Raw genomic sequence first — 26,315 nt, 5'->3', positions numbered from 1 at the left:
TGCGGTTTCTGAGTCACATGAAGTATGAAAAACAAGCACAGTAAAATAGTGACAAAATTGTGGTAAAATTGCTGAAAAATCAATTTTTTACCATTATCGGCACCTTTTTTTCCCCCTCTATCTTCAAAATGCCGAAAACACAATTTTCGGCTGACATGTTTTGACCGCATCTCTAATTTTCACCTCTATTATTTTTCTGGGGACAACCTAACATTTGGGATCTTTTTTACTTGTAAACCGGACAATTAGGGTGAATCTCCCGTAACGGGGACCCAGACAGCAATAAAAACTGACAGAGGTTCTAATCCATCTCCACTGTACCCAAAACTAAAGAAAACATTTTGTCTTTAACCACTTCCAGCCCAAGGAAGTCGTATGACGTCGTGGACTTTGAGTGGGGATATCTGAATGATGGGTGCAGCTACAGGCATATATCTTCTTTTTCGGTCGGCGATTCTGTGCACCGCAAGAACAACTATAGCAGTAGTTCAGCCGCTTGATCTTTCTTACAGACGGCGGGAGGGGACAACACCCCCCTCCCTCCGGCGCTTCTCTGGGTTCGCCCGTACGATTGGCGAGCCAGAGAGCAAATCGGTTGCTGCCGGAAGTTGATCATAAGGATTTCTGGTGACCAGATGATCCCCAGTCATCTCTATGACCCTTGGAGGCCCAGACCAGACGTTATGACATCACTTCCGGGCCGGCGGATGTAAACAAAGCCGGGAACTCGGCTGGAAAGGCAGAGAGAGTTCATTTTTTTTTTAATCTCAGTTTTTCCAGCCTGGAGGAGAGATCTGGGGTCTTATTGACCTCAGATCTCCCCATAAAGAGGACCGGTCACTCACTATTCCTATTACGAGGGATCTTCACATTCCTTGTAATAGGAATAAATGCGATAAAAAAATAAAAAATAAAGAGAAAGAGTAAAAAAAATATAAAAGTAAAATAAAAAAATAAAAATGAAAGCGCCCCATCCCCACGCTCAGAAGTCGCGCCCACATATGTAAACGGCATTCAAATCCCTCATGTGAAGTATTGCCATGTGCGTTAGAGCAAGAGCAACAATTCCAGCCCAAGACCTCCTCTAACGCTAAACTGGTAACCTGTAAAAAAAAAAAAATGAAAGCATTCCCTATAGAGATTTAAGTACCAAAGTTTGGCGCCATTCCACGAGTGTGCGCAATTTTAAAAGCATGACATGTTAGGTATCTATTTACTCAGCGTAACAAAAAAAACTGGGCTAACTTTATCGTGTTTTTTTTTTTTAATTTAGGAATTTTTTCCCAAAAAAAGTGTTTGAAAAATTCCTGCGCAAATACCGTGCAACAATTGCCATTTAATTAACTAGAGTCTCTGCTAAAAAAAAAAAAAAAAAAATAGGCATTTATCATATATAATGTTTGGGGGTTCTGTGTAATTTTCCAGCAAAAAAAATATTTTTACATGTAGGAGAGGCGTGCCAGAATAGGCCCGGTATGGAAGTGGTCAATTACACTTTTAGCACTACACAACATTTTGCAAGCCGATTCTCCTTTAGATTTACCAACAACTATAAAGTGCAAGGGCACTGACTGAATAGTTTAGGTAGGTGCTCACTGTATAGTTTTGTTGGACCTAAAGCTGATTGTACAGAGATTGTTTTAATGACAGATTGTATTATATTCCAGTGACTCTTAAGCCTGGGTACAACCTACAGCTCCGATCGGAGACAGTGTATTAACCATGCGAGGTTAGTCCAGCAATCTCCCCCACTGAGCTGTTGTATTCTGACCCCCACCCCCACCCCAGCCAGAACACTCCGATCAGCGCTCTCTGCCATTGGCTGGGAGTGCTGATCGGAAGTCAGTCTACTGCTGGTTTTCCCAGCATGCACGTCTGACAGAAGCCGGACAGCTTCTGTCAGACAGATCGACATACACACAGGCAGAATGACGGCCGGTATTAGAATAGCCAATTTAATAACACATTTATTCGATATAAATTACCGACCTGTGTTGACAGGAGTCAGGCCCCTTTCACACGGGGGGGGGGGGGGGAGCTGGGGGTTGGGGCGAATCGGCCTAAAAAAACGACAGGGTGACCCGATCTGTCCATCTATTGCACTCTATGGAACAACGGGTGTCCATTGACACCCAATCTGCTAAAAACAGACGGATGGGGGATCCGTTTCCTCATCCGTCTGGCGGATTCGACAACAGTCCAATGTAAAAACGGACAGGCGGCTTGTTTACATCCGACCACCCATAGAAGAAAGCGGGATGTATCTGTGTCCACTATGCATTAGCGGAGCGGACATGGACCGGTCATTCGCCTGCTCAGAGTGGAGCAGGCAGATCTGCTGGGGGACTCCACCAATGTGAAAGGGGCCGTAGGCTTGTGTCGCTCTTATTCAAGATCGGTTTGAAATGCTTCTGAGATTAGAGAAGGACAGGTGCACTTGACCTGCAGTTGATCTCCTTCTGATCTGCATTCAACCTGCTTTTGTATTCCCACTTAATTAAATTAGAAGAGAAGCAGTACTAACACGAACAAAAGCCCATTAAGCAAGAAGAGTGAATCCACTATACAAGCAAAAGGTTCCAGTGGGAAACCGCACACATAAGAGCATGGAATACAACCAAACATAGCACAGCAACCATATATAGATTGTCAAAGGTTGTATCAAATATTACTTTTTGGTAGACTTTACAATAAACTAAAGTGCACTCGTTAATCCATTGCAGTTTCCTGTTAAAAGAAAAAGTCCAAAAGACAAACCTACATTTCTTAAAATATACCAGTAAAAATGGAAGATACAGATGGCAGAACTTACCAGCTTCCATATTCCCCATCATCGCTGGTGATGTGATGCCAAGCGGCGGTTTGTGCTGGTTTGGGGGTATTCCTGGACTTTGCATTGGAGGCTTAGGAGAAGACGTCCAACCTGGGGAAGGTACAGGTAAGGACGGAGACTTCAGGTGGACAGGGGAAGCAGCAGCAGACCCCATGACGGGCGGGGACTTAATGGAAGCAGCAGCTGCTGCCGTTGGTCCTGTCAACATCCCGGCTAACTGAGAAGGTGTTTGAGGGGATTTAAGGTTACCAGAAGGGGAGCCTAGCATCGGAGACTGGACCTGGCGCATGGTTGGGGATTTTAAAGGATTCACACCAGGAGAGTTCACTTGACCGCCAGAAACGGAAACATTATCCAAAGGCTTACGGCCCAGGCTGCGTTGACCGGGCGGCGCAACGTTGAGGTTGCCTGGGTTATTGTTTGGGTTGAGAGGTAGAGGTGGCATGTGGCTGAGGCGGCTGTTAGTCCTTTGATCAGGCCCTATCTGTTCTCTGGGGTTCCTCAGTACTCCTCCAGGGACCTGGGACATATTGAGATAAGGTCTGGAGCCCATAATATACTCCTGTTGGGAGTGTTCAAGGGGTGCAGAATGCATTTTTTGCTGGTTAGAAAGCATTTCATTGCTCCCAGGCCTCATCCTAATCATTTCCTCTGGGCCCATCACATCTCTCAACTTTTGAGACATTAAATGCTGGTTAGAGTTCATGTTGACATTAAGGTTCATGTCAACTTTCATGTTCATATTGCCCGGACCCATGCCAAACTCTACCTCTCGGTTTGGGCCCATGTTAGGAGGCATCCCTTTATGGAATTCCATCCTTGATGGGCTCAGTGCTGCATCTCCAGGCATACGAGGGAACAGACCACTCCCAGGCTCCATACTCCTTTGAGGTGGCATAACTCTGTTTATTTCCATGACAGGTCTTATGCCCTCCATAGTAATGCCAGGGGGCATGCCAAGCTGCTTTTCCGATACGTGCTGATGAAAAATCTCATCTTGCAAACTCTGTGGGTTGGGGAAGCGCTCCCCTCGCCCTGGGCCGCTAAATATGCTCTGTCCAGGGGGAAAGCTACGTCCATCAGGAATTTTTGGCACCTCATCTGGCCAATTAACACCGGGAAGCCCAGGTCTGGATCCAGGATTTGGTACATTAGGTCCTTCCATATCAGGGTTTATCATTCCAACAAAACCAGGTAATCGCTGCATTTGGCTTCCAGGCACATTTGGATGAGGGGGCATGCCTTTCGGGGGCATTGGATGTGGCATGCCCATTCCATCCGGGTAAGGCTCTGGACCGCCAGGACCCCAGCCTTCCCCAGGGTTTATCTGATAAGGAGGTGGAGGACCCCTGACCATTCCTCTGGGTCCATGCTGGTGTACCATCATGTCCTGTAAGGATCTCTGTTGCACCACTGCTTGCTCCTGTTTGCGACGTTTTTCCTCATAGAACTCCTGCTGCAGTTTCAGCCATGCCACCTGCTCTGGGGTCATGTGATCAAGGTGATCTTGGCCAGGCTGAGGATTCATCGGTGGAGGTACCATATCCTCTGGTGAAAAAGGCATGTCCCTATGTCCTTGGGGGACAAATGGCATTCCTCCGTCAGGATGGGGCCCTGGGCCTTTGCCTAAGTTTTGTGATTGAGCCATCATTGCCTGTATTGGCCCTTCAAGTTTTTTCTGAGGATTGTCCAGCATTCCAGAGTTTTGTTGAGGCCCAACATTTTGGCCTGCAAGGTCTTTTAGGGCAAACTCTTTTTCATCGGGGAAAAGCATCCTTTGGATGTCTCTAAGGGTTTGTAAAGACCTCTCTCGATGCTCCAGCTGTTCTTGTGATAGTCCATCAGGATTTTCGCCTAAAGGTGGTTGTTCCCCACTAGGCACCGGCTGTGAGGAATTTTTTGTCTCCGTTTTAATCTCTACTGGAGGAGCAACGTTCCCTTGAGACACTGGACTGGCAGCTTGGTTGTTGGGGGTCGAACTTTGCCCGCATCCTTCAGTCTGTAATACATTAGAGTTGGCAGGGCTGCTGGCTGCTACTTTGCTCTCCACAACTCCACCTTCTTGTCCAATAGAACAGTGAGGAGCTGCAGGCTTGGAAGGCAGTGCTGGGCCAGGTGGGTTGGATTGCACTTTGGCCGGCTGTGAATGGTTCTGCTCCTGGGGTGTAGGTGCCCGTGGGTTTGCTTTAGGTTCATTCCGAATACTGGTAGAGATTGGAGTATTCTGCAGAAACACAAAAATAAGAATAAACTTTTGCTTGGGAAAAAACAAACACTTGTCTTGAATATCACTGCCCAATAACATCCAGACTATCAGATTATTTAAAATAATGGTGAAAGCTACCGGACTGAATATGTGGCAAGTGGGAAGAAGACTACATTTATCAAAAAGTGCCCACCCGCTATGCTAAAAGTGGTCTCCTCACTGCAAATTAATCCAATATCCTTCACCTTAAAGATTCACATTTTAGAAAAAGAATCAATTAAAGTGAACGCGTGGGCAAAACCTTCAAAAGATAAATAAATAGATAAAAATACAACACAACTCATACCTAAGTTACCATGCTACCCCTCTATAAAAAAAACAAAAACAAAAAAACTTAAAGCAGAACTTCACCCAAAAAGAGACGTTCCACTTTAAGTCCTCCTCCCCGCCACATTTCGGGGGGGGATTTATGGGTACCTAGTTTAGACAGATACCCACTGAGATCTGAGCAAAAGTTCTCCCCTCCCCAAAGTCTTCTGGGACACGTCACAGGTCCCAGAAGACTACAAAACCATTTACATAGCACAGCGCTGCTTGTAGATGCGCAGTGGGTAGCTGGCTGTGAAGCCAAAAGCAGCATAGCCAGCTGCCCACAGTTAGGATGCCAGCAATGGGAACCCGAAAGCTAGTGAAGAACTAGCCCAGGTAAGGATGGCGCTGGATCCCTGAACAGGTAGGTGTCCTTTTAGTAAAGTCAGCAGCTACAGGATTTGTAGCTGCTGACTTTCATTTTTTTTTTTAACCTCTTTAATTCTAGGTGATCCAGCTAGAAATAAAGTTGGTTGAAACGTCCCATTGTGCGCAGAAAATACAGTGCTTCTGACACAACGAAACAGCAGAAGAGGGGGAGAAAAGGCAGACAGCTGGTGGTATATGATGGGATTCAGTACTGAGAATGTAAGTAATAGGGGGTAGGAGAAGGGGGATGTGCAGCAATGGGGAGGTAGGAGAAGGATGTTCAGCAAGGTGGAAAATCAAGCAGAACTGACAACACTGCTTAGAATTTTATTTAGCTTTGTTGGCTCGATACAGGAAGTTGGGAGCCCAATGAATTTCTGGCAGGATCGTCAGATAGTTTTCCGCATTTGATTTTTTTTTTTTTTCACAGGTTGCCAGAGCTGCATTTTTGACCTGCTCCCACTTCCGGCTCAGATCGCCACTCAAAGTTCAGGCGCCCTCCTTCCCCCGCAGTCTTCTGGGACACCTCACAGATACCAGAAGACTATGGGACCATTCACAAGGCACAGCGCGACTCGCGAATTCGGCTCGGGTAAGGACATCGAGGGACCCCTTGACAGGTAAGAGTCCTTATATTAAAAGTCAGCAGCTACAGTATTTGTAGCTGCTGACTTCATTTTTTCTGAAGGAGCTTGGAGCTCATCTTTAACCTCCTGACTCAGCTTAATGTTGGCTACTGATTCTCATAAACAAAAAAGTTGCGACAGGATTATATGGAAGAAACTTAAAAGAATAGTTTATCAGCTATATTCTATTTCCTTCAGCAGTTAGGAGATAGTCTTGGTCCTGCTGAGTTTAGAAAGAAGATAAGACAGCATGTGTGAGACTTCATGTGCACATAGTCCAATATGACCGACTGCCACGGGAAGACGCAAAAAGCGGCAAAATCGTGATTTCAGCGCGTTTTGTGGCCCGGAGGTCAAAACATTTGTATCCTAAATGCGATTCTTCTACGTTCAAGAGAGGGGGGTTGAACCTTCCCTAACTGCAGCATCTCCTAAATGATCCCTAAAGCCTATGTGTACTTGGACAGCGTTGGCAAAAAAACAAACGCCCAAAGCGCCTAAACTCAAGTTTAGAAGCTGTAGTGTACATGAAGCTTTAGGCTGCATTCACATCTGGGCGTTTTGAATCATGGGCAGAGTCGCTGCGATTCTGCTCACGATTTCAAATCGCCCAGGTGTGAATGACAAAGCGCAAATTTCAGATGCCATTCATTTGAAAAGGCACCTAAAAACGCAGTATGGTTCTCCTGCGATAAATCGCGCGGAAACCCTGACAAACCACATCGTGTGAAGCTTGCTGCCCAAAATAAGTTCAGCCGCTTCTTTTGGGGCGACATGCTTCACGTGATGCGGCAGAACCACATTTTTAGGTGCAATGCAAATCAATGGCATCCGGTATGTGCGTTGTGCGATTTTTCATTCACATCTGGGCGTGTTGAAATCGTGGCGATTCTGCCTATGATTGAAAACTCCCAGGTGTGAATGCAGCCTAAAAAAGGAGCATCCAACCTGAGCTGAAATTGCTGCTTCAAGAAAGAATGACTACAATTTAAAGGATGTATAGCCAAATTGTTCCGATTTCTGTTTTAGATCGGAGTAGGTAAGGAACAAAACCCCGTCATATTTTTTGACCTCTGTGTCTCCTCTGATTACATTGCTCCTATTTGTCATGTGGCTATTTTCAGACACCAAGTGATGGGAAATCTGAATTTTTTTTTACAGTTGTCATCAGAACAAGAGGTGAAGGGAAAACTCAATGTGAACACCTGTAAAAGTGACAACTGTCTAAGAGAGGATTCAGCTCACTTTGTAGAGATTTCCTCTCCCTTCCTGTTGAGTCTCTGGGCTAGGAAGTGTAATAGGAAAGGGAAGTGTGCTAGGAAGAGGTAGGCACTAAGAGTACACTTTCAGATTAATAGAAGTATATAGTGTTGGTGCTCAAACGCAAACATCTGTAAGAGAAGTAACATTAAGGAGAAAGTGCAGTTATTAAATAGGAGGTAAGAAATCCCCACCGTAGGAGTTGAAGTGCGCTCAGCTTTGCTGTTTGAGGTGCTCTGTATGTGGAAGAGGACAATCGATTCTGCCTGTCCCTTCATGACCGCTTCTGCAGCTCTGTGGAGGAAAAAAAAAAAGCATCAGAGATCAGGCTGAGCAATATTTAATCGGCAAAGACTATACACTATACTAGAGCCGCTCATAGAGGATACAAATCTAGGCCGGTTCATCAAAACTATGTATGGGCAGGCTGATTGTACCAAAGTCGATCCATCAATAGATTTGGGTACAACCACCATGTTGGATTTTTCATGCCATTATTGCTAGTGGCTATAGCTGCAGTTTCTCCATCAAGCCCACCCAGAGAGAACACAATAGTTCCGTGGGAGAGATTCTGACTGTGTTGACGGGGAGACTCGAGTGATTTTCTTTCCTGCAACTCGTGGTTGAAGGAAAGAAAAATCGCACCATCTATATGGGCAATTATGCAAATTGCACTGTGTTTTGCGATCAGATTTCGAGGGGTCGTTAACATACACACTTGCAGCGGTTCGCATGAACGGGGTGCGATTTGGATGTGGTGCAGATTTCGCACCGCATCAGTGTGAACCAGGACTCAAGGTTGTGATTTGGAGCTCGCTGAAAGCAATGCACTCCCTGGATGAGAAGTTATCTTAATACCCCTTTCAATACTGGGGCCACCTGTGCGTTAGCGGTAAAGCACCGCTAGTTTTAGCGGCGCTTTTTGTCGGCTAGCTGGGCGCTTTTAACCCCAAAGGAGGAGTTAAAAACTCCTGTGTTGCGATGCTTCCAAAGCTCTTTTCAGGCACTTCGGAAGCGCTGCCTATTCATTGGAATGGGAGCACTGTATACAGCGCTGCCAAACCGCCCCAAAGATGCTTGCAGGACTTTTTCTAAAGTCCCGCAAGCGCACCGCCCGTGTGTGAAAGCACCCATTGCAATGAATGGGAGGCAGTTATCAGGCGCCATTTCTAGCACTAAAACGCATGAAAACTGCCTCAGTGTGAAACGGGTCTAACTGCTGCTATGAGAAAGCACAGCTGCACTGAGGGGTCTAATCAATCTACAAATCTCTATATGTAATTTAAAAAAAAAAAAAAAAAAAAAAAAAAAAAAAAGATACAGCAATTCTGTAAACAAAGTCACGTTAGCAATTACAAGAAATGAATATATGCTTTTCACTTTACAATAAATGCATGTTTTCAGAAATACTATATATATATATGTGTGTGTGTGTGTGTGTGTAGACAGGTTGTGTTTTCTACTTGGTGCTGCACATTGGTTGTGCCCTTCACAAGGTGGGTGGAGTGGACAGGGGCCATCGGGGCTATAATGGGATGGAATGCATAACGCGAAAACAATATTGGCTGTAGTGAGACCATGTGATCCAGGTAGTCTGAGATCAGAGGGACACAGTCAGTTACATAAACTCACTTTAATTATGTTGTACCTGCAAAGAAGCAAAAAGTAATAATTACCTCTCCCGCTGCCTGCACCACCGAGCAATGCTCCCAAATACAGCTGAAGTCTTCTGAAACGGACACTTCCACGAATGTCAAACTCCTGTGTCCCCCCTGCTGCTGACCTGCACATCACTACTGTCTCATTAACATGCATTGTTGCTGATCAGGTCACTCTAAAATTGACTGGGTGGTGGTGATGCTAATTGTCTGCGGGGAAGGGGGTGATTTTGATGCCTTACTATCAAGGTGCTGCTGTATGTTACATTTGCTTGCATACTGTACTGTATGTTAGATACTCTTAGCAACTGCATCCAAAGTGCGGCAGAGAGATATACATAACTTACAGGGGACACAACATACTCCTAAACCCTATTCTCTTTACACTCCGATGTATTTTCTATACTCCTGACTGCACATGACATCCAACGGTGACACGGAACTGTCCAGGAGGTTTTCACTTCTTGTCGTTGGACAGAAAATTAAAAGAAAATCTCCCCAACGTGGGCAGAAAAACAAGTCTTTATGTCTTGTTCATAACCCATGCCAAAAAATGGTTTCAGATATACTTTAAAAAGTGGACCTTCGGTCATTTTTTTCATCTTTCCATCTATTAAATCTTCTGCCCTCCTTGTTGTTTTAACTTTGGATAGTAAAACTTTTTTTCTGCCAGTAAATACCTTATACACCCCACTTCCTGCTTCTTGTCATTAGCCTAGGGCTTATGACATCACGCACAGCTCTCTCTCTCACTCTTGTGGGTTTGCCAGGAAGGGAGGGGGGATGAGTCATAAGAGGGCCAATGAGAGCTGCAGAGCTGGACCTGTGCCTCTGTGTGTAAATCCAGGAAGTGAACAGGCAGCAGCTTCAGCTGCCCACGGTTAAAATGGATGCAGCCAGACTCAGTGGAGGGAGATTTCTGCAGCATATTTGGCAAGTACAAAATCACAGTATATATAAAATAATATGCAAAGTGGTTAGAGGGAAGTTTCAGAATGGCAAAGATGTTTTTATTACAAATTATGTGAGAAGACTGCAGTTCCTCTTTAACTCCATGGCACCAACAGTACGCATATATGCAGCCTCTCGGCGGGTGGACCTTAAACGCCAAGCACGGCAGCCGACGGGGATAGGTAAGCCCCCGATGCATACTTGCGATTGGGAGCTTTTCGATCATACGACTGCTGTGACAGCCAATCACAACGGTCACATGACCCGAATGTCCATCTCCACCTCCTTGCTTTTAGAACTCTTAAAGGGCCGAGAGGCGGTCAGCGCCAAGGGGTTAACCACTTGAGCTGCAGAAGGTTTTACCCCCTTCATGATCAGGCTATTTTTTGCTATTCAGCACTGTGCTGCTTTAAAGTGCAACTAAACCCACAGCAGTAAAATCATTCTGTATATGCAGTAAATCAGGCTTGTTATACTCACTGTGGAACCTAAGGGGTTAATCCTCTGCATTGTGTAAAAAGGCTGTTTGATCCTGTATGCACAGATCCTTCCCTCCCTGCACTGTCCCCCTAGACAAGTCCAGATAAGACAGAGGCTTTGAGTCAGGCTGCACATGCTCAGTATGGTGTGTATTGCTAAAGAGGATTTTTTTTCTTGGGAGGGTGCATGTGATCAGCACAGGGCCAATTGGCACTGTCCAGACAGAGGGTCAGGAGTCCTGCAGCCTCATAGGACAGCTCAGTGCAGTATGAAAACTCCTCCTACAAGCTTCACCAGGAACTATTAAAAATGACGACTGCTGAGAAAAGGTATTTAGGTATTTTTAGTTACCAAAATAATTGCATTTCCATGTTCTGTGTACTGTGGGAGACCAGATATAGTGAATGCAGGCTCCTGGGTTTAGTAACACTTTAACTGGCAATTGCTCGGTCATGCAACGATGTACCCAAATTAAATTTAAATAATTTCCGAGACAGTTCGGTTTCCGAGCGTCTCTGAGCGTCTGAGTGGTCTCAGAGCATTTCCGAGCGTCTCCGGTGCCCCCTCCCACCTCTGGCCACATGCGGTACTGCATAGACAAGCAGTGGCTGTGGAACTAATTATCTGAGTTTCCATTGATTCCTATGGGGAAACTCGCTTTGATATACGAGCGCTTTGGATTACAAGTATTCTGGAACGGATTATGCTCGTAATCAAAAGTACTACTGTAAATGTACTATGAGCAGGCAGGCAAGTGGTTAAGACATGCATTTATAAAGCAGTGAATTGGACATTGGCTGCAGGTGAATCTTCTTCATGCGCTTTAGATGACAGCGATATGCCACGAATATCTGGTGAAAGCCATTCTCTGCTTCATAACTATGCCCCCAAGACAGACCTTAAACATAAAAGAAGGGTGACCACCCTGCCCCTCAACTCTCCTCCAGTGCTGCTACAACTTCAAGCGATATACTCTGTCTTGGCAAGCTAGTGCAAGGAAGGCATTATGCTTGCTCCTTGTTCTCCAAAGAGAAAGAAGCGATAATTAAAACGTCTGATGACTAGAAGTACTTATTGCTCCAGCGTTTTGCCTTACATGGCGTGGTTCTTGTAGGTTCTGAGATGTGCCAGTATTAGGACATGTTTGGACACCATTACTGTACAACAAAGTCCAGATGTTATAGATAGGGGTGGTGCAGAAATACCTGGCATACATGCCCTGTTACATCTGGGAGCCCCTCTACCACAGAAACATTTTCTCCTTCAGTGAAGGAAACCCAAAACACGACTGCAAGAAGTAAACAACCTCAACTTCTAACCAGGCACAGGTGTGTATTACCAAACGGCTCACATTTCCTTCAGCAACCTCTATAGAGACATTTCACACGACAAGCTAGTAAATCATTAGTGTTATGGGAGACAGTATATACACTTTCTGGAATTTACTACCATTACTGCAACAACTGTGAGAAAGGTTATAAAGAATGACAACAGCTACATGCTAGAAAAGAATAACTAGTCTGTTTAAATGTAGGACACGAAGCCTTATATATTAACCACTTCCCACCATCTGGGCCAATTCGGACATTTCTCTCCAACATGCCAAAATCGACTTTTTGTTTTTGCTAGAAAATTACCATTTATATATCTCTCTCCATCCCTCTATATAGAGATTATATATATATATATATATATATATATATATATATATATATATATATATATATATATATATATATATATATATACATACATATACACACACATACACACACACATACACACCTCTCTCTCCTCCCCCCCTCCATCTCTCTCTCTCCCCCCCTCCATCTCTCTCTCTCCCCCCCTCCATCTCTCTCTCTCCCCCCCTCCATCTCTCTCTCTCCCCCCCTCCATCTCTCTCTCCCTCCCCCTCCATCTCTCTCTCTCCCTCCATCTCTCTCTCTCCCCCCCTCCATCTATATCTCTCTATATTAGCAGAGGCCCTATAGAATAAAATGATGGGTGTTGCAAATTTTTATGTCACACGGTACTTGCGCAGTGGCTTTTCAAACATTTTTTGGGGGGAAAAATGCAAAGCAAAGTGGAAGTCCAGCATAATGCTAAAATCTCTCCATCTACAAAAATCCACGATCTAACACTAATCTATCTAGCCCTGTAAAGAAGAAATCAGTATACATACCTTTTTTTTTTTTTTTTTAAAGCCGATCCGGTCTCGTCTCCAGAGACGGAAGCTCTGCAGAAGACACAGCCGACAACGGCTGTGAAATGAATGGGAAGTGACGCCACCCATATAGTTACTAAAACACAAAATCGCGGGAAAATCAAGTGCTCAAAAATCAAAAAGCACTGCAAAAAGCACTGCAGAAAATGTCAAACGCAAAACGGCATAGGTGTGTACTGAGCATTATGCTTGATCACACGGATCAATTTTTAGATGAGAATATTAATACTGAATGTTGTTTGAAAATTTCTATTGCTTTTAACATTGTTTAAAAATTAATGTAATTTCTGAATGAAAACCACATACACTGTCTGAAAATTCTTTTGACCAAGAAGTTTTCTATCTCTAAATTTTCCCGTCACTGAAAACGAACATCGATTTGACCCCACTATTAGAGAATCAAACGAACGTTCTTAAAATGAATTTTTTTGTTGACGGAAGATACTGTTTTTGTATGGCCAGCATATAATATATTACAGTTCTGTTTGAAAATCTGCAAAAATGGTCTAACACTTTTTTTTCTTTAAATAAAAAAATTTGATCCAAGTCTGATACCTACCAGATTCACTCTCTAATAGCATATACAGTATATCTCTTCTGTCTGTTATTCTCAGAATGGATTAGAGCTCCCTAACCATATAGTTGGTTATTTATATTTACCACTGCATAGAGATATTTAAGAATAAATTGCCTTTTTTTAAAAAAACTTTACATATTAACTAAATTATACACCACACTTTTAAAGGTAATTAATCGATTAATTGAAGCAATCAATTGGCCAACTAATAGATTATGAAATAATCGTTAGTTACAACCCTAAATATAATACCTCATTCTTTTGTAAACGATAAAAGCTGATGTTACGCTGAGTAAATAGATACCCCAACATGTCACGCTTTAAAATTTAGTCCGTCTGTGGAATGGCAGCAAACTACGGCACTTAAAATTCTCCATAGGCGACACTTTAAAAAAGCCTTTACAGGTTAACAGTTTAGAGTAGCACAGGAGGTCTGGTGCTAGAATAAATGTTCTTACTTTGATGTTTTCAACAATACCTCACGTGTGGTACGATCACCGTTTACATATGCGTGGAGTAACGCATGCGTAAGGACGGGGGCGCTTTAAAACATTTTTATTATTCTACACAATTTTTTTTTTAAAACTTTATTGCCATCAAAAGGGATGAACATCCCTTGTGACAGCATGGGCCGCTTCCTGTTTCTGGGCTCACAGAGAGGGTGGAACAATGTCAGTTCCTCGCTCTCTGTTCTGTGCAGCCATCTCCGCCGGTCGCATCGTTCCTGGGCTCCATGATTGGATGGCAGAGCCTAGGCAAGGAGGCGGCGAGAGGGGGGTGGGACACCCTTCCGCCACCCGCAGAAGTGATAGAGTGGCTGTTCGAATCACTTCTGCACTACAGAGAATCGTCGGCTAAAAAAATTTCATACAGGATGTCCTACGGTCGGCAAGTGATGAAAAAAAAAATGTAAATTTTTTTTTAAAGGGCAAGTAAAAAAAAAATAAAAAAAGGGGGGGGGGGCATACAGAGGACTTTCACTAGGCTTCAAATAGTAGTTATTTTCTAGAGTCCCCCTTAAACAGAACACATGGAGAGGATACAATATTGGGGTGTATAGAGAAGGAGACTGCTACACTCTGACCCAGGTTTTCAAACGATCCTTTGAAAGGCTGGAAGCCTTGGATTTCCCAGGATTTGCGGAAGGACGGAGCGATAGGTCCGGCAGCCACCACATACTCACTACATGCGGTTTACCCCTGCAGGGGTGCTAGGATCTGATGAGTAGGGATTCAAAAGGGGAGCAGAAAAAAGTCACCCAACACTTTTCTCAGTCACTATGAATTTTGCACGTCAAAAAAAAAAAAAAAAAAGCCATTCACTGTTTGTTCCCCCCACCCTAAATACATACCCTATTAGTCCTGTATTGAATCAGCGCTGCGCTACTGCTCTCTCACTGGTCCCACAGAGTAGACTGATTGCAGCAAGAGCCATTGGTCCCTGCTGTTGTCAATCAAACCCAGTGAGAAGATGGGGCGGGGCAAAGCCACGCTGTGTGCGTCTGTACACACACACACACAGCCCCGGCTTGGGAGCGAGCCTGCATGTCTACCCACCCAACACCAAGCGGCTAGCTATGGGGGCAGACACAGAAGCCGGCGTGAGACCCTAGAGGTGTTGGTAAGTAAGGGGTCACTCTGTGCAATACCAGTCCACAGAGCAGGTAAGAATAATTTTTTTTTTTTAAAGGAAATTACCACGTGTCTAATCACGCAAATTTCAGGTCACCATTCTTACACGAGTTAGTTGTGACTAGTGCTAGCAGGCTATCAAAGTGCTTACTTCAAGCAGGTTATGCTCACTGCTTTTAAAAGTATCTGTGTTGTCTGTTAACAGCTGACAGAATATTTAAACCTTTCCACTGCCAACTGCAATAACAAAATTGTCCTCGTCCTCTGCAGCACAACGTATGGCAGGTGCACCAAGGAGATTTAAAAACAAAAAAAACCCCCCAAAAAGCACACACACACACAATACTCTGCGTTTGGGTTCATAATGTAAGCTCAGCAGTACTGTATATGAGGAGGGTGGAGAAACAAGTATAAAAAAAAAACCTGACTGCAAAATACTGGCCACACTACACTGATCTCAGCATTTCAATAAAATGTTATTGTTCTGCAGAACGTGGACAAAGAAGCCTGGCCTATCTATCCTCAGAATAGAAAATTTAGGAGAAAACTTTGTGCGTGTTCTCTGGAATAGTAAATTTTTAATTGTTTGAGAACACAACATTTTTGGGGTGGTTGACTTGGCCTTCAAATTCTCCAGCTCTCAATCGAATGGCTCATCTGTGGGATGTGCTGGAAAAACAAGCCAGATCCATGGAAGTCCCACTTTGAAACTTCCGGCACAACTGCTACTGACGGCCAGGTGCCGGACACCACAGCATACCATCAGAGATCTAGTGGAATCCACGTCTCTATGGGTCAGAGCAGCTTTTGCAGCAACAGGGAGACCCACTCAATATTAGGTGGGTGGTCATAAAGTTATGGCTGATCGGTATATTATAATATATATATATACATATACATACATACATACACATATACACACACACACACCATACCCAGTCAACACCAGCACTCACTTATTGGCCATTTCAGTAGAAAAGACGTAGACCACTTTTGATGGCGTTTTCCTTCCAGGTGCGGATTCCAGCATTGTTGGCCCATGGGAAGGAGTGGAAGACCTGGGGACGGAGGTATTGGAAGGGGTCATGTTGTGTGGAGCGTGGGATTCCAAGGGCATCACTGGATCTGTAGTGTTGCAGTCTGTAAATTGGATAAAAAAAAAAAATTATGAGTGTTTATGAAAATAAGTGTGAAAATTTTCTCATTTGTATTAAGGCGGAAATTCAGTCCTTTACCATGCCCATTTTCAAGTAATACAAGAAAGCCAAAACTATCACTTTCTAATATATAAAATTAGGTCACAAGATTTAGGCTGCATTACAGTCTAGAGATCAATTTTCCCTTGTTATCTGTAACCATGGATTTCTCCCAACCTGCATGGTCTTGTATTCCCAAATATTCTCTCTTTAATCTAGTAAGAAACCTTCTAAAGGCCTAATGGCCAGTACACAGGATCAGAAAATAGCACAAACAATACCACTTTCGAAGCGATCGTACGATAATCTGATTGTTAGTACAGCGCTTTCGAGAGCCGATCACAAGTGTTCATCTGAAATTATCCGCAGAGAAACAAAAGGGGGGGTTTTCCGGCGCTCCGCAACATGTGATGTCTAAGGTAAATAGTACAATGGTAGCTATAATAGCACATTAAAATAAGGCAGGTAAATTCTAGAATGAGGAGGCAGCCATCCTCAGAGGGTGTCCATTACCTCTGTTGATAATCAATGTTGAAAAAAGGAGGGGTGTGGAGGCGCCAACTGTGGTAGCTTGTTTATGCAAAAATAAGTGTTAGTGTAACAATTACACTTACTGGTTCGCAGGGTGGAGGTGTTTCTTTGAGATGGAAAAGTGTCCTGGGATGTGGTGTTATCTTGCTTCCGGCTCAGATTTCATTCCTTCAGGCGTCTGGGTGTGAAGTCTGTACACAGGCTGAACTGCTGCATCCAGTGCATGGAAAGCTCCACGCTGACCACTCTGGAGTGCAGAAGAGGAAATGACATCACTGATGCACGGCAAACGTCCAGGCTGGTGTTAGGGATAATGCAGGGATAGTACAGGCTACACGCTCGGGGCTCACAGCTCCTTCTACTGGCCAGCCTGGACATTTGCCGTGCATCAGTGACGTCATTTCCTCTTCTGCACTCCAGAGTGGTCAGCGTGGAGCTTTCCATGCACTGGATGCAGCAGTTCAGCCTGTGTACAGACTTCACACCCAGACGCCTGAAGGAATGAAATCTGAGCAGGAAACAAGATAACACCACATCCCAGGACACTTTTCCATCTCAAAGAAACACCTCCACCCTGCGAACCAGTAAGTGTAATTGTTACACTAACTTTTATTTTTGCATAAACAAGCTACCACAGTTGGCGCCTCCACACCCCTCCTTTTTTCAATCTGAAATTATCCAATGGGACAAGCAGGAAAAGTTCTCCTTAGACACCGGATCGTACAATTTTCGTTTAATCAGTACAGTTGTCATTCAAAAATACAGTACATTATATCACTTTCGAATTTTTATTCTGTAGTATATGAATTTGTCACTTTAGTAAACATTTAATTTTTGATATGAGATTAGCATGCAAAAAAAAAAAAAAAAGGACGATCATACGTCTGATAATCTCATTTTGTGTACCAGGCATAAGTCACCAAGATCAATAATGTATTGTTCTAGTCTTTGCATCCACCTTCACAAATGGCAGATCTAATATAATTTAACAAATGTTTTGTGGGTTTATTTTTTTTCTTTAACTGGCAGAGCTAAGGCTACGCATCCAGCACTACCACTACCTGACTTCAGAAAGCAATGTTATTTCCGGGTGATGCTGCAAAGGTATGCTTGTCCTTTCAACTAGCTCTGCTTCCAGGAAATCAGACAAACAGCATCCCCCAGTACTAGAAAGAAGCCTGGAGGGGGGCCAAGAAAGTGGTTGTAAAAAAAAAAAAAAAAGCAGGGATATGCAAATAACGGACCTCCAGCTGTTGCAAAACTACAAGTCCCATCATGCCTCTGCCTCTGGGTGTCATGCTTGTGGCTGTCAGAGTTTTGCTATGCCTCGTGGGAGTTGTAGTTCTGCAACAGCTGGGGGTCTGCCAATTGTATATCCCTGCTTTCAAGCATGATACACAGCATAGTGCTTGTGCCGTGTCATTTGTCCCTCTCTAGATTCTAAAAAAAACCTGGTTGATCCTGCCTGTTCCTGTGTACCTCTTAGTGTGCTGACCACGGTAATCATGGCTGCTCATCCATGATTACTGTGGTCAGGTTAAGTACCTGTGTCAGCCAGCTGCTCTCCTCTCTCCGTCAGCTCGGGAGTCTAACATTACTACTGACCAATGCTGTAATCCGCTCTCTTACAGGATGATATAATGGGCAGTAACTTTTTTTTTTTTAATTCTGCAAAATACCCGATTTACAGCGCCGCTGGGCATTCATGTGACCTCCAGCAGCTCTCCTCCTGGCTGATGTCAGCGGGGGGATCTTGGGCCCTCCCGCTGTAGTGCTCAGTGCAGGGAAGGAGAGAGCAGGCCCGGTCACGTGAGCAGGCCCGGTCACTTGAGTGCCCAAATTAGGTATTTTCCACAATAATAATAAAAAAAAAAACAGTTACTGCACATTATCTCATCCTTTAAGAGGAGATTACAGGATTTGTCAGTAGTGACTTAACCACTATAAGGCCGGCCATAGATTTTCTTTCCTGCACTGGTTGCAGAGAGAGGGGAAGAAAAAAAAAAAAAAAAAAAAAAAAAAAAAAAAAAAAAAAAAAAAATCGCTCGACTCCCCCATCAACAGTCAGTGTTGAAGTAATCCCTCCCATGGAACCATTGGGGGGGGGGGGGGGGGGGCAGGGGAAGCCATCCCCACCTGGAGAACACAGTGATTATTGCTAGCAGCTTTAAAAGCCGCTAGCAAAAAAAAAAGTCGCATGTGAAATCCAACAGGCTGTTTGTACCCAAGTTGATCAATCAGGAACATTCCAGCCTGCCCATAAATGGTTCAAATCTTGGCTGGTTTCTGCTGAACCGTCTATGGCTAGCTTAACATCCATCCTGAAAGGTTCCATTAAAGAGGCCCTGTCATAGAAGGGGGAACTATTGCACCCCCCCCCCCCCTCCGGTTTTCTTTTCATCCATACTGGCCAATATTATGGCGAGTCCAACCTGCCAATAGGAATGTACAGACGGTGAGAGGGGGCAGGCAAGCATCGCCATGAATATGGGAGTAGGCTGGGATTCAGACACGAGAGGAGAATTTTCAAGGTCGCTTCAGCTATGTGGCACCTCTATGTGCGCCCGTACTTCTTACCTATAGGAGTTTTATCCCCCTTTCCCAGAAACAATTTTTTTTAAGCAAAACATCAGATTAGTATTTTGTTGTTTTCAAGCAGCCCTATTCCAGGGCAAAAAATAAATAATAATGAAGTAAAAAGCAGATTGCAGCCAGTAACGCTAAAACTGTTATTCACAATTATATCTACACAATAGAAAATACCTGCAGATAACAGTGTAGTAAACTTTAAATTTCATATATTATATAAATAAATCATATATATATATACACATATATATATAGATATATATATATATAGATATATATATATATATAGATATATATATAGATATATATATATATCTATATATATATCTATATATATCTATATCTATCTATCTATCTATCTATCTATCTATCTGGCATTTCTAGTGAAAACCCTCGGCCTTTGGTAGGCCTTGTTTAAAGCAGAGAATTCCTTGGTGCAATCCTTTTGTTAGTAATGCGGAATGGGATGCTATGAGTGTCTAGCAGTGGATTTCCACAGAGGAATGAGTGTAGTGTGTGTGAAATGTGATCCGGCTCTCCTGGGCGGCCCTCTCACTAGAGAGTTTCATGATGATCTCACTATAGGAATACCCTGCAGGCGCACGCCAACTCCCCCAGTGAGCATCACGTTTTATTCAATAAAGGAAATTATACAACGTCTTCTACAATTAAATACAAAAAAAAAAAATGAACAGAAAATCCCACATTTGGGCAGTAAAATGTCAGAGGTCAAAAAGGTATTTTCAATGACAAAAGAGCAAAACAGAGGCTTGTCGTCTATCTCCCGGATCACCACATTACAGACACAAAGCACAAAGAGATTCTATATTCTATGGACAAAATCACCAAACATAGGAACAGGACTAACACCGAGAAGTTTATCTAGTAGTAACTTTAGCTGCAACTTTGACCTTTTTTTTTTTACCTGCCTGATGTTTACATATGATCAGGATTTGAATTAATGCACAGACTTGTACATTTCCCTTCCTTACTGAGAGCTACAAAAAGGTAAGTTTCCACCTAGAACGGCCTTTGCTAAGACCCCTTTCACACTGGGGCGGTTTGCAGGCGGTATTGCGCTAAAAATACCGCCTGCAAACCGCCCCTAAACAGCCTCCGCTGTTTGTTCAGTGTGAAAGCCCGAGGGCTTTCACACTGAAGTGGTGCGCAGGCAGGGCGGTGAAAAAAGTCCTGCAAACTGCTTTTTTGGAGCGGTGAAGGAGCGGTGTATTCACCGCTCCTAAACCGCTCCTGCCCATTGAAATCAATGGGACAGCGCGGCTATAGCCGCGCTGTACGAGGGATTTTAACCCTTATTCGGGTGCATACAGCTACAAGAATGACGGTACAGCAGCGCTGTTGTACTGCCGACGCCCCCACCGCCCCAGTGTGAAAGGGGCCTAACTAGAGTTCTGTGGGACCGTAGGGATCCTCTACAATGAGCAATTCCTGCCTCTAAAGGTAAGTTACCAATGAACTGTGCAACTATCTTTATGGGGGCTGCCTTCCTCGTCGAGCCCCAATTCCAAGGGGGCCGCCTTCCCCGCCGAGCCCCAATTCCACGGGGGGGCCGCCTTCCCCGCCGAGCCCCAATTCCACGGGGGGCCGCCTTCCCCGCCGAGCCCCAATTCCACGGGGGGGCCGCCTTCCCCACCGAGCCCCAATTCCACGGGGGGGGGGGGGGGCCCTTCCCCACCGAGCCCCAATTCCACGGGGGGGGGGCCGCCTTCCCCGCCGAGCCCCAATTCCACGGGGGGGCGCCTTTCCCGCCGAGCCCCAATTCCACAGGGGGGCCGCCTTCCCCGCCGAGCCCCAATTCCACGGGGGGGGGCCTTCCCCGCCGAGCCCCAATTCCACGGGGGGGCCGCCTTCCCCGCCGAGCCCCAATTTCACGGGGGGGCCACCTTTCCCCGCCGAGCCCCAATTTCACGGGGGGCCGCCTTCCCCACCGAGCCCCAATTTCACGGGGGGCCGCCTTCCCCGCCGAGCCCTACTGACCACCAATGTAGGGGGGGGGCATTCTTCCCACTGATCAACCATGTAAGGGGTCATTCTTTCCGCTGTGCCCCAGTGTAAGGCAGTCCTCCTCCCACTGACCACGGATGATCAATGGACACGTTACTTAACACCAACATAAATGGGCACGTGTGAGGATGTGTGAGGATTTGCAATTTTCTTCTAGTTTTTCTCTGGCGTACAAAGCAGCTCTAGGTGTCCAATATGCTAATCGTAGCACCGTTCTTGTTCTTCTATTCGTTCTTACATCCACAACTTAAAGTGACACTAAACAATATCCTTATGTTTCACAAATAATCCATATACATCTACTTGCTGGCCCCATGTATGTTAGTTGCAGTCATGTGCACTGCTCTAGGCACACTACAAATCCCAAAAAAAACAAAAACAAATAAAAAGATTTGGAGGAGGCCGAGCGTGTTGGAATTTTTTTTTTTTTAACCAGAGTTTAGTGTCACTTTAACATGTTACACTAATGTCCTGCAAGTTGTAGATATAATTATTAGTGGGGGGCTCCCTGGGACCTGAAAGTTTTAAAGGGTTCTTTACTGATGTAAAGGTTGAAAAAGGCCGACAGACACTCTACTGTTGTCAGAGCACATTGCTGTCATAGACTGAAAAAGGAATACTAAAAAGGCCCAATCACTGCACTACTAACCACATGCAATAAGGAGATCTACATAAACAATCAACTATACAGAACCATGTCGCTACACAATTGGATAAGATTAACATTGAAGCAAAACATTGGTGGCTGCCACTGCTGACCTGTCATTCTGGAAATGCCAGTTGCCTGGCTGTCATACCGACCCTTTTGTTTCAATACCCAGAGACCCAGATATGGAAAAAAATATGACTTTTCTGACCTTTATACATTATTTTTTTTCCCCTTAAAGTACCAATTTTTAACAGCTTGCCGACCAGCCGCCGCAGTTATACTGCGGCAGGCTATCTCGGCTGCGCAAATCGCCGTCAGTACGGAGGTCCCTTTAATGGCTCTACTCTAGCAGGAGCCGATGAGCGTGGCAGCCGGCCACCCGCGATCTCTCCTCAGAGAGCCAGAACGGGGATCTGTCGATGTAAACAAACATATCCCCGTTCTGATAGGGGAGTAGAGAGAGATAGTCTGTTCCTAGTGATCAGGAACAGCGATCTCTCTCTACTCCCAGTCAGTCCCCTCCCCCCACAGAAACACCTCCCTAGGGAACACTTATACTCTTGATCGCCCCCTAGTGTTAACCCCTTCCCTGCCAATGTCATTTATACAGTGATCAGTAGCTATTTTTAGCTCTGATCGCTGTAATAATGTCACTGGTCGCAAAAAAGTGTCCAAAATGTCCAATCTGTTCGCCACAATGTCGCAGTCCCACTAAAAATCGCTGATCACCGCCATTACTAAAATATATATATATATATATATATATATATATATATATATATATATATATATATATATATATATATATATAAAAAATGCCATAAATATATCCCCTATTTTGTAGCTATAACTTTAGTGCAAACCAATCAATATATGCTTAGTGATTTTTTTAAACCAAAATTATGTAGATTGGCTAAACTGATGAAGAAATTTGTTTGGTTTTTTTTTTTGGATATTACCGCAAAAAAATATTGTTTCTTTTCAAAAATTGGGATTTTTGTTTTTCTTTATAGCGCAAAAAATAAAAGCTGCAGAGGTGATCAATACCAATATCAAAGCTCTGTGTGTGTGTGGGGGGGCACCTCAATTTTGTTTGAGTACAGCCTCACATGACCGCATAATTGTCAGTTAAAGCGACGCAGTGCCGTATCGCAAAAAATGGCCTGGTCATTAAGGGGGTAATCCCTTCCGGGGCTGAAGTGGTTAAAGAACAGTAACCCAAGCAACCAGAATTCACTGCGCTAAAGTCAAACCAGTAAAAGATGGATTCCGAGGTGCTACTGCACTTTCAAATAGTAGCTCTTTATTAACCCGTTCACAGCTACTGACATAAGACTTACAGCAATGACCTGTAAACAGACTCTTGGTCTCTATAGCAGCTGAGAGTCTGTGTACACTTTCTCAATGGACCGTCCGCTTTCTTGCAGAAGGAATCTGACAGTCCATGTGTGTTGTAATGTGCTGCCTACAGGAGGTTGTGACACTTGTAAACAAAAAAAAGTTGTAAGCCAGTTCCCATATAAAAATACTTCTCCACCCAGTACACTTCAGTTTTGTAAGCAGTCAGTACACAAGGCCAGTAGAGAAAAACGCAGAGGGGCAGGATGTGTGTCCCTCAATACACATATATATAATTATTTTCGCCAGCGTCTATTGATGGACATCAAAATTAAATTAGAACTATAGGCAAACCCCCCCCCCCCCATTTTGGATAGAGTAAGGTATCTTTGGTTTATTTTTTGACCTTTTTGTCCCATTACTTCCTGTCCCATAGCCAAAACAGGAAGTGAGAGGAAATCCCTTCAAATTAAGAGAATCTCTTGGGGATCCCCAGGTCATCAGTGTCCCCATTGGAAGAATTTCCCTGCATTACTTTTCTGGAGACAACCCAAAATTTGGGATTTTCTTTTACTTTCAATGATAAATGGTAAACGGGGGCACAGACAGCAATGAAATCTGATAGCTCCCCTCTAAGAACTAAACTCCTGGCTCCTCAGTCCTATTGAGTGTCCCCTCAGCCAGCAGCTCTCTATGGGGCACACAAGCCGAGTCAGAGCTCTGTGTATCCATTCAGACATGGAGCCCTGACCTGGCCCCGCCCCCTCTCTCCCCCGATTGGCTGACTGACAGCCGTGGGGAGCCAGTGGAGCTGCTGCTGTGTCTCAGCCAATCAGGAAGATTGTCCCGGGTGGCTTAGACACTCGTGGACATCGCTGAAGAGAGATGGGGCTTAGGTAAGTAATTGGGGGTGCTGAGGAGGCTGATACACACAGAAGGTTTTTTATCTTAATGCATAGAATGCATTAAGATACAAAAACCTTCTGTCTTTCTAACTCCTTTAACTATTGGGTTTTCCAAAAGCATTCCAATTGAAATATGGGCAACAGCCACAGACTCGAAGAAATTTGGGAGCAATCCTTATATAGAAGGACCAATGCCCAAATTCAGGCCAAATGAGGCGAGGTCTTTAGCAAGCCAGGAGAGCTGCCACTAAAGGGGCGGGGGGGGCACAAAGGACCAAACTGGCGTTTTAAATCATGACAGTGAAAACACCATTAAGAGGAAGTTTCAACCTGAGGGAGCCATAGGGCCAAACAAGCAAGAAAAATGGTCCATCAACCGGTTGGAAGAAGAACTACCTGAAAGGAGTATTCAGTCCAATAGAAGTGGTCAAGGGTAAACACTTACTGGGCCAAGTCCCAAGAAAGAAAAATATGTCAATAAGAGGGAATGTTCGACAGCAAGCAGGTCCAAAGAGAAGGCCAGCTGGCCAACAAAAGACCCAAGCCTGAGAATTCAGGGATTACCTTAAATGACCACCAAATTGAAACCAAGGCAAGGATAGACAACATAAGCGATGCGCGCCCCCCCCCCCCCCCAAGACTGGGTAGGGAACCAAGGACACTCACCCCAACGTTAATCTAAAAGATGCTGTGTGAACGCCACCCAACAAAAGAGTGGGCAGAAACAAGGCTGTATTGCAGTCCACACAGATGCAAACAAGGGCCTAGAAGTTGAACGGCTCGGACACCTACAATCCAAATAAGGAAGGGGGGCATCCTTTGGTTTGACAGACAACACTGCAATCCTGCTTCAACTCGCTTCCAAAACACAAAATTCAAAGAACCATCCAAACCAACATCCTGTACAGGGGTTTGAGGGGTAGGAACCTAAAACTGACAGATCCCCACGTCAACACAAGCGATGTTGATGAAGGGACCTCTCCACTGTTCTATTGTATTCTGACAACAGAATACACTGATCAGCTTTTGCAACCTTTTGGCTGAGAACTGGTTTTTCCACATTCAGAAGATGGTTGAACACTAACCAGGTGTTAGTGTAGGTAAAGGAATGAAGGAAACTGATGGAGCTTCCTCAAGAGGCTCCAGCCCAGCTGTAAAAAGTGGACCTGCCTCCTGGGGATTGGGTCGCATCAGGGCCGCCCGAAGGGATGTCTGCTGCAGGGTTCCAGAAAGTTACGCCTGGTGGCAACCCTAGGAAGCACATGACCATCCTGCAATAGCTACTTCCCGCCAAGCAAGAACAGAGGAGACTTAAACACAGACCTTCACTGTTGAGTTCCAGCAGGGAAGGTCTTGTCTCTAATAGTGACAGTGGAGTCAAGAGTGGCACAGAAGTGCCACTCTTGCAGCTCTCAGATGATGTCCAATGCAACTCAGGTCAGAACACGGACTCCGAGTAGGATCCCCCACTGAAGCAGGAACAGTCTTCATCTGGGGAACCATATGGAAATAACAAAAATTAGGACCGACCAGACCAAGAAACACCCCCCTGGGGAGGAGAGAGGGAACCACCTCATTCCTTTTGCAAGAGACCGATAAGTTGCTCCTGGGGCTTCTTGGTACATAGAGAACATCCAAATGACTCAGAGGAGGGAGGCTGAAAATGAATGACTTCACCCATAAAAAGGAAAAAAGGTTAGGGAGGGAATTCCCTGCATATCCTACCAGCCCTGGAAGGGGAAGTAGAGGGAACATCTATGAGAAATGAAGAGGGAACCACAAAGAGTGGACTTCCCCAGCAGGGAGACGAGCTGAATGGCCTTGCTTGCTTGCTGGTGACCCAAAGTTACTGGAGCTAAACACCAGGGAAGCCATATCCAAGTGGGGCTTGAAGGTGT

At 44.6% G+C, this 26,315-nt stretch overlaps 1 protein-coding gene across 13 annotated transcripts in view; it reads right to left on the bottom strand.

Annotated features, from left to right (window-relative positions):
- Positions 1-26,315, bottom strand: part of BCL9 (BCL9 transcription coactivator) — a 383,396-nt gene that overhangs the window by 31,927 nt on the left and 325,154 nt on the right. For all 13 annotated transcript variants that reach the window (XM_073617281.1, XM_073617280.1, XM_073617287.1 and 10 more), the window contains 3 exons: positions 16,141-16,324; positions 7,858-7,957; positions 2,813-5,057 (listed from right to left, as the gene is read on the bottom strand). In XM_073617281.1, coding sequence (XP_073473382.1) covers positions 2,813-5,057; positions 7,858-7,957; positions 16,141-16,324 — 2,529 coding nt within the window. The remainder of the gene's footprint in view (positions 1-2,812; positions 5,058-7,857; positions 7,958-16,140; positions 16,325-26,315) is intronic.

This window comes from Aquarana catesbeiana, linkage group LG02 (assembly GCF_042186555.1).
Source record: "Aquarana catesbeiana isolate 2022-GZ linkage group LG02, ASM4218655v1, whole genome shotgun sequence".
Classification (NCBI taxonomy): domain Eukaryota; kingdom Metazoa; phylum Chordata; class Amphibia; order Anura; family Ranidae; genus Aquarana; species Aquarana catesbeiana.
This window is presented reverse-complemented; position numbering and strand designations above follow the sequence as displayed.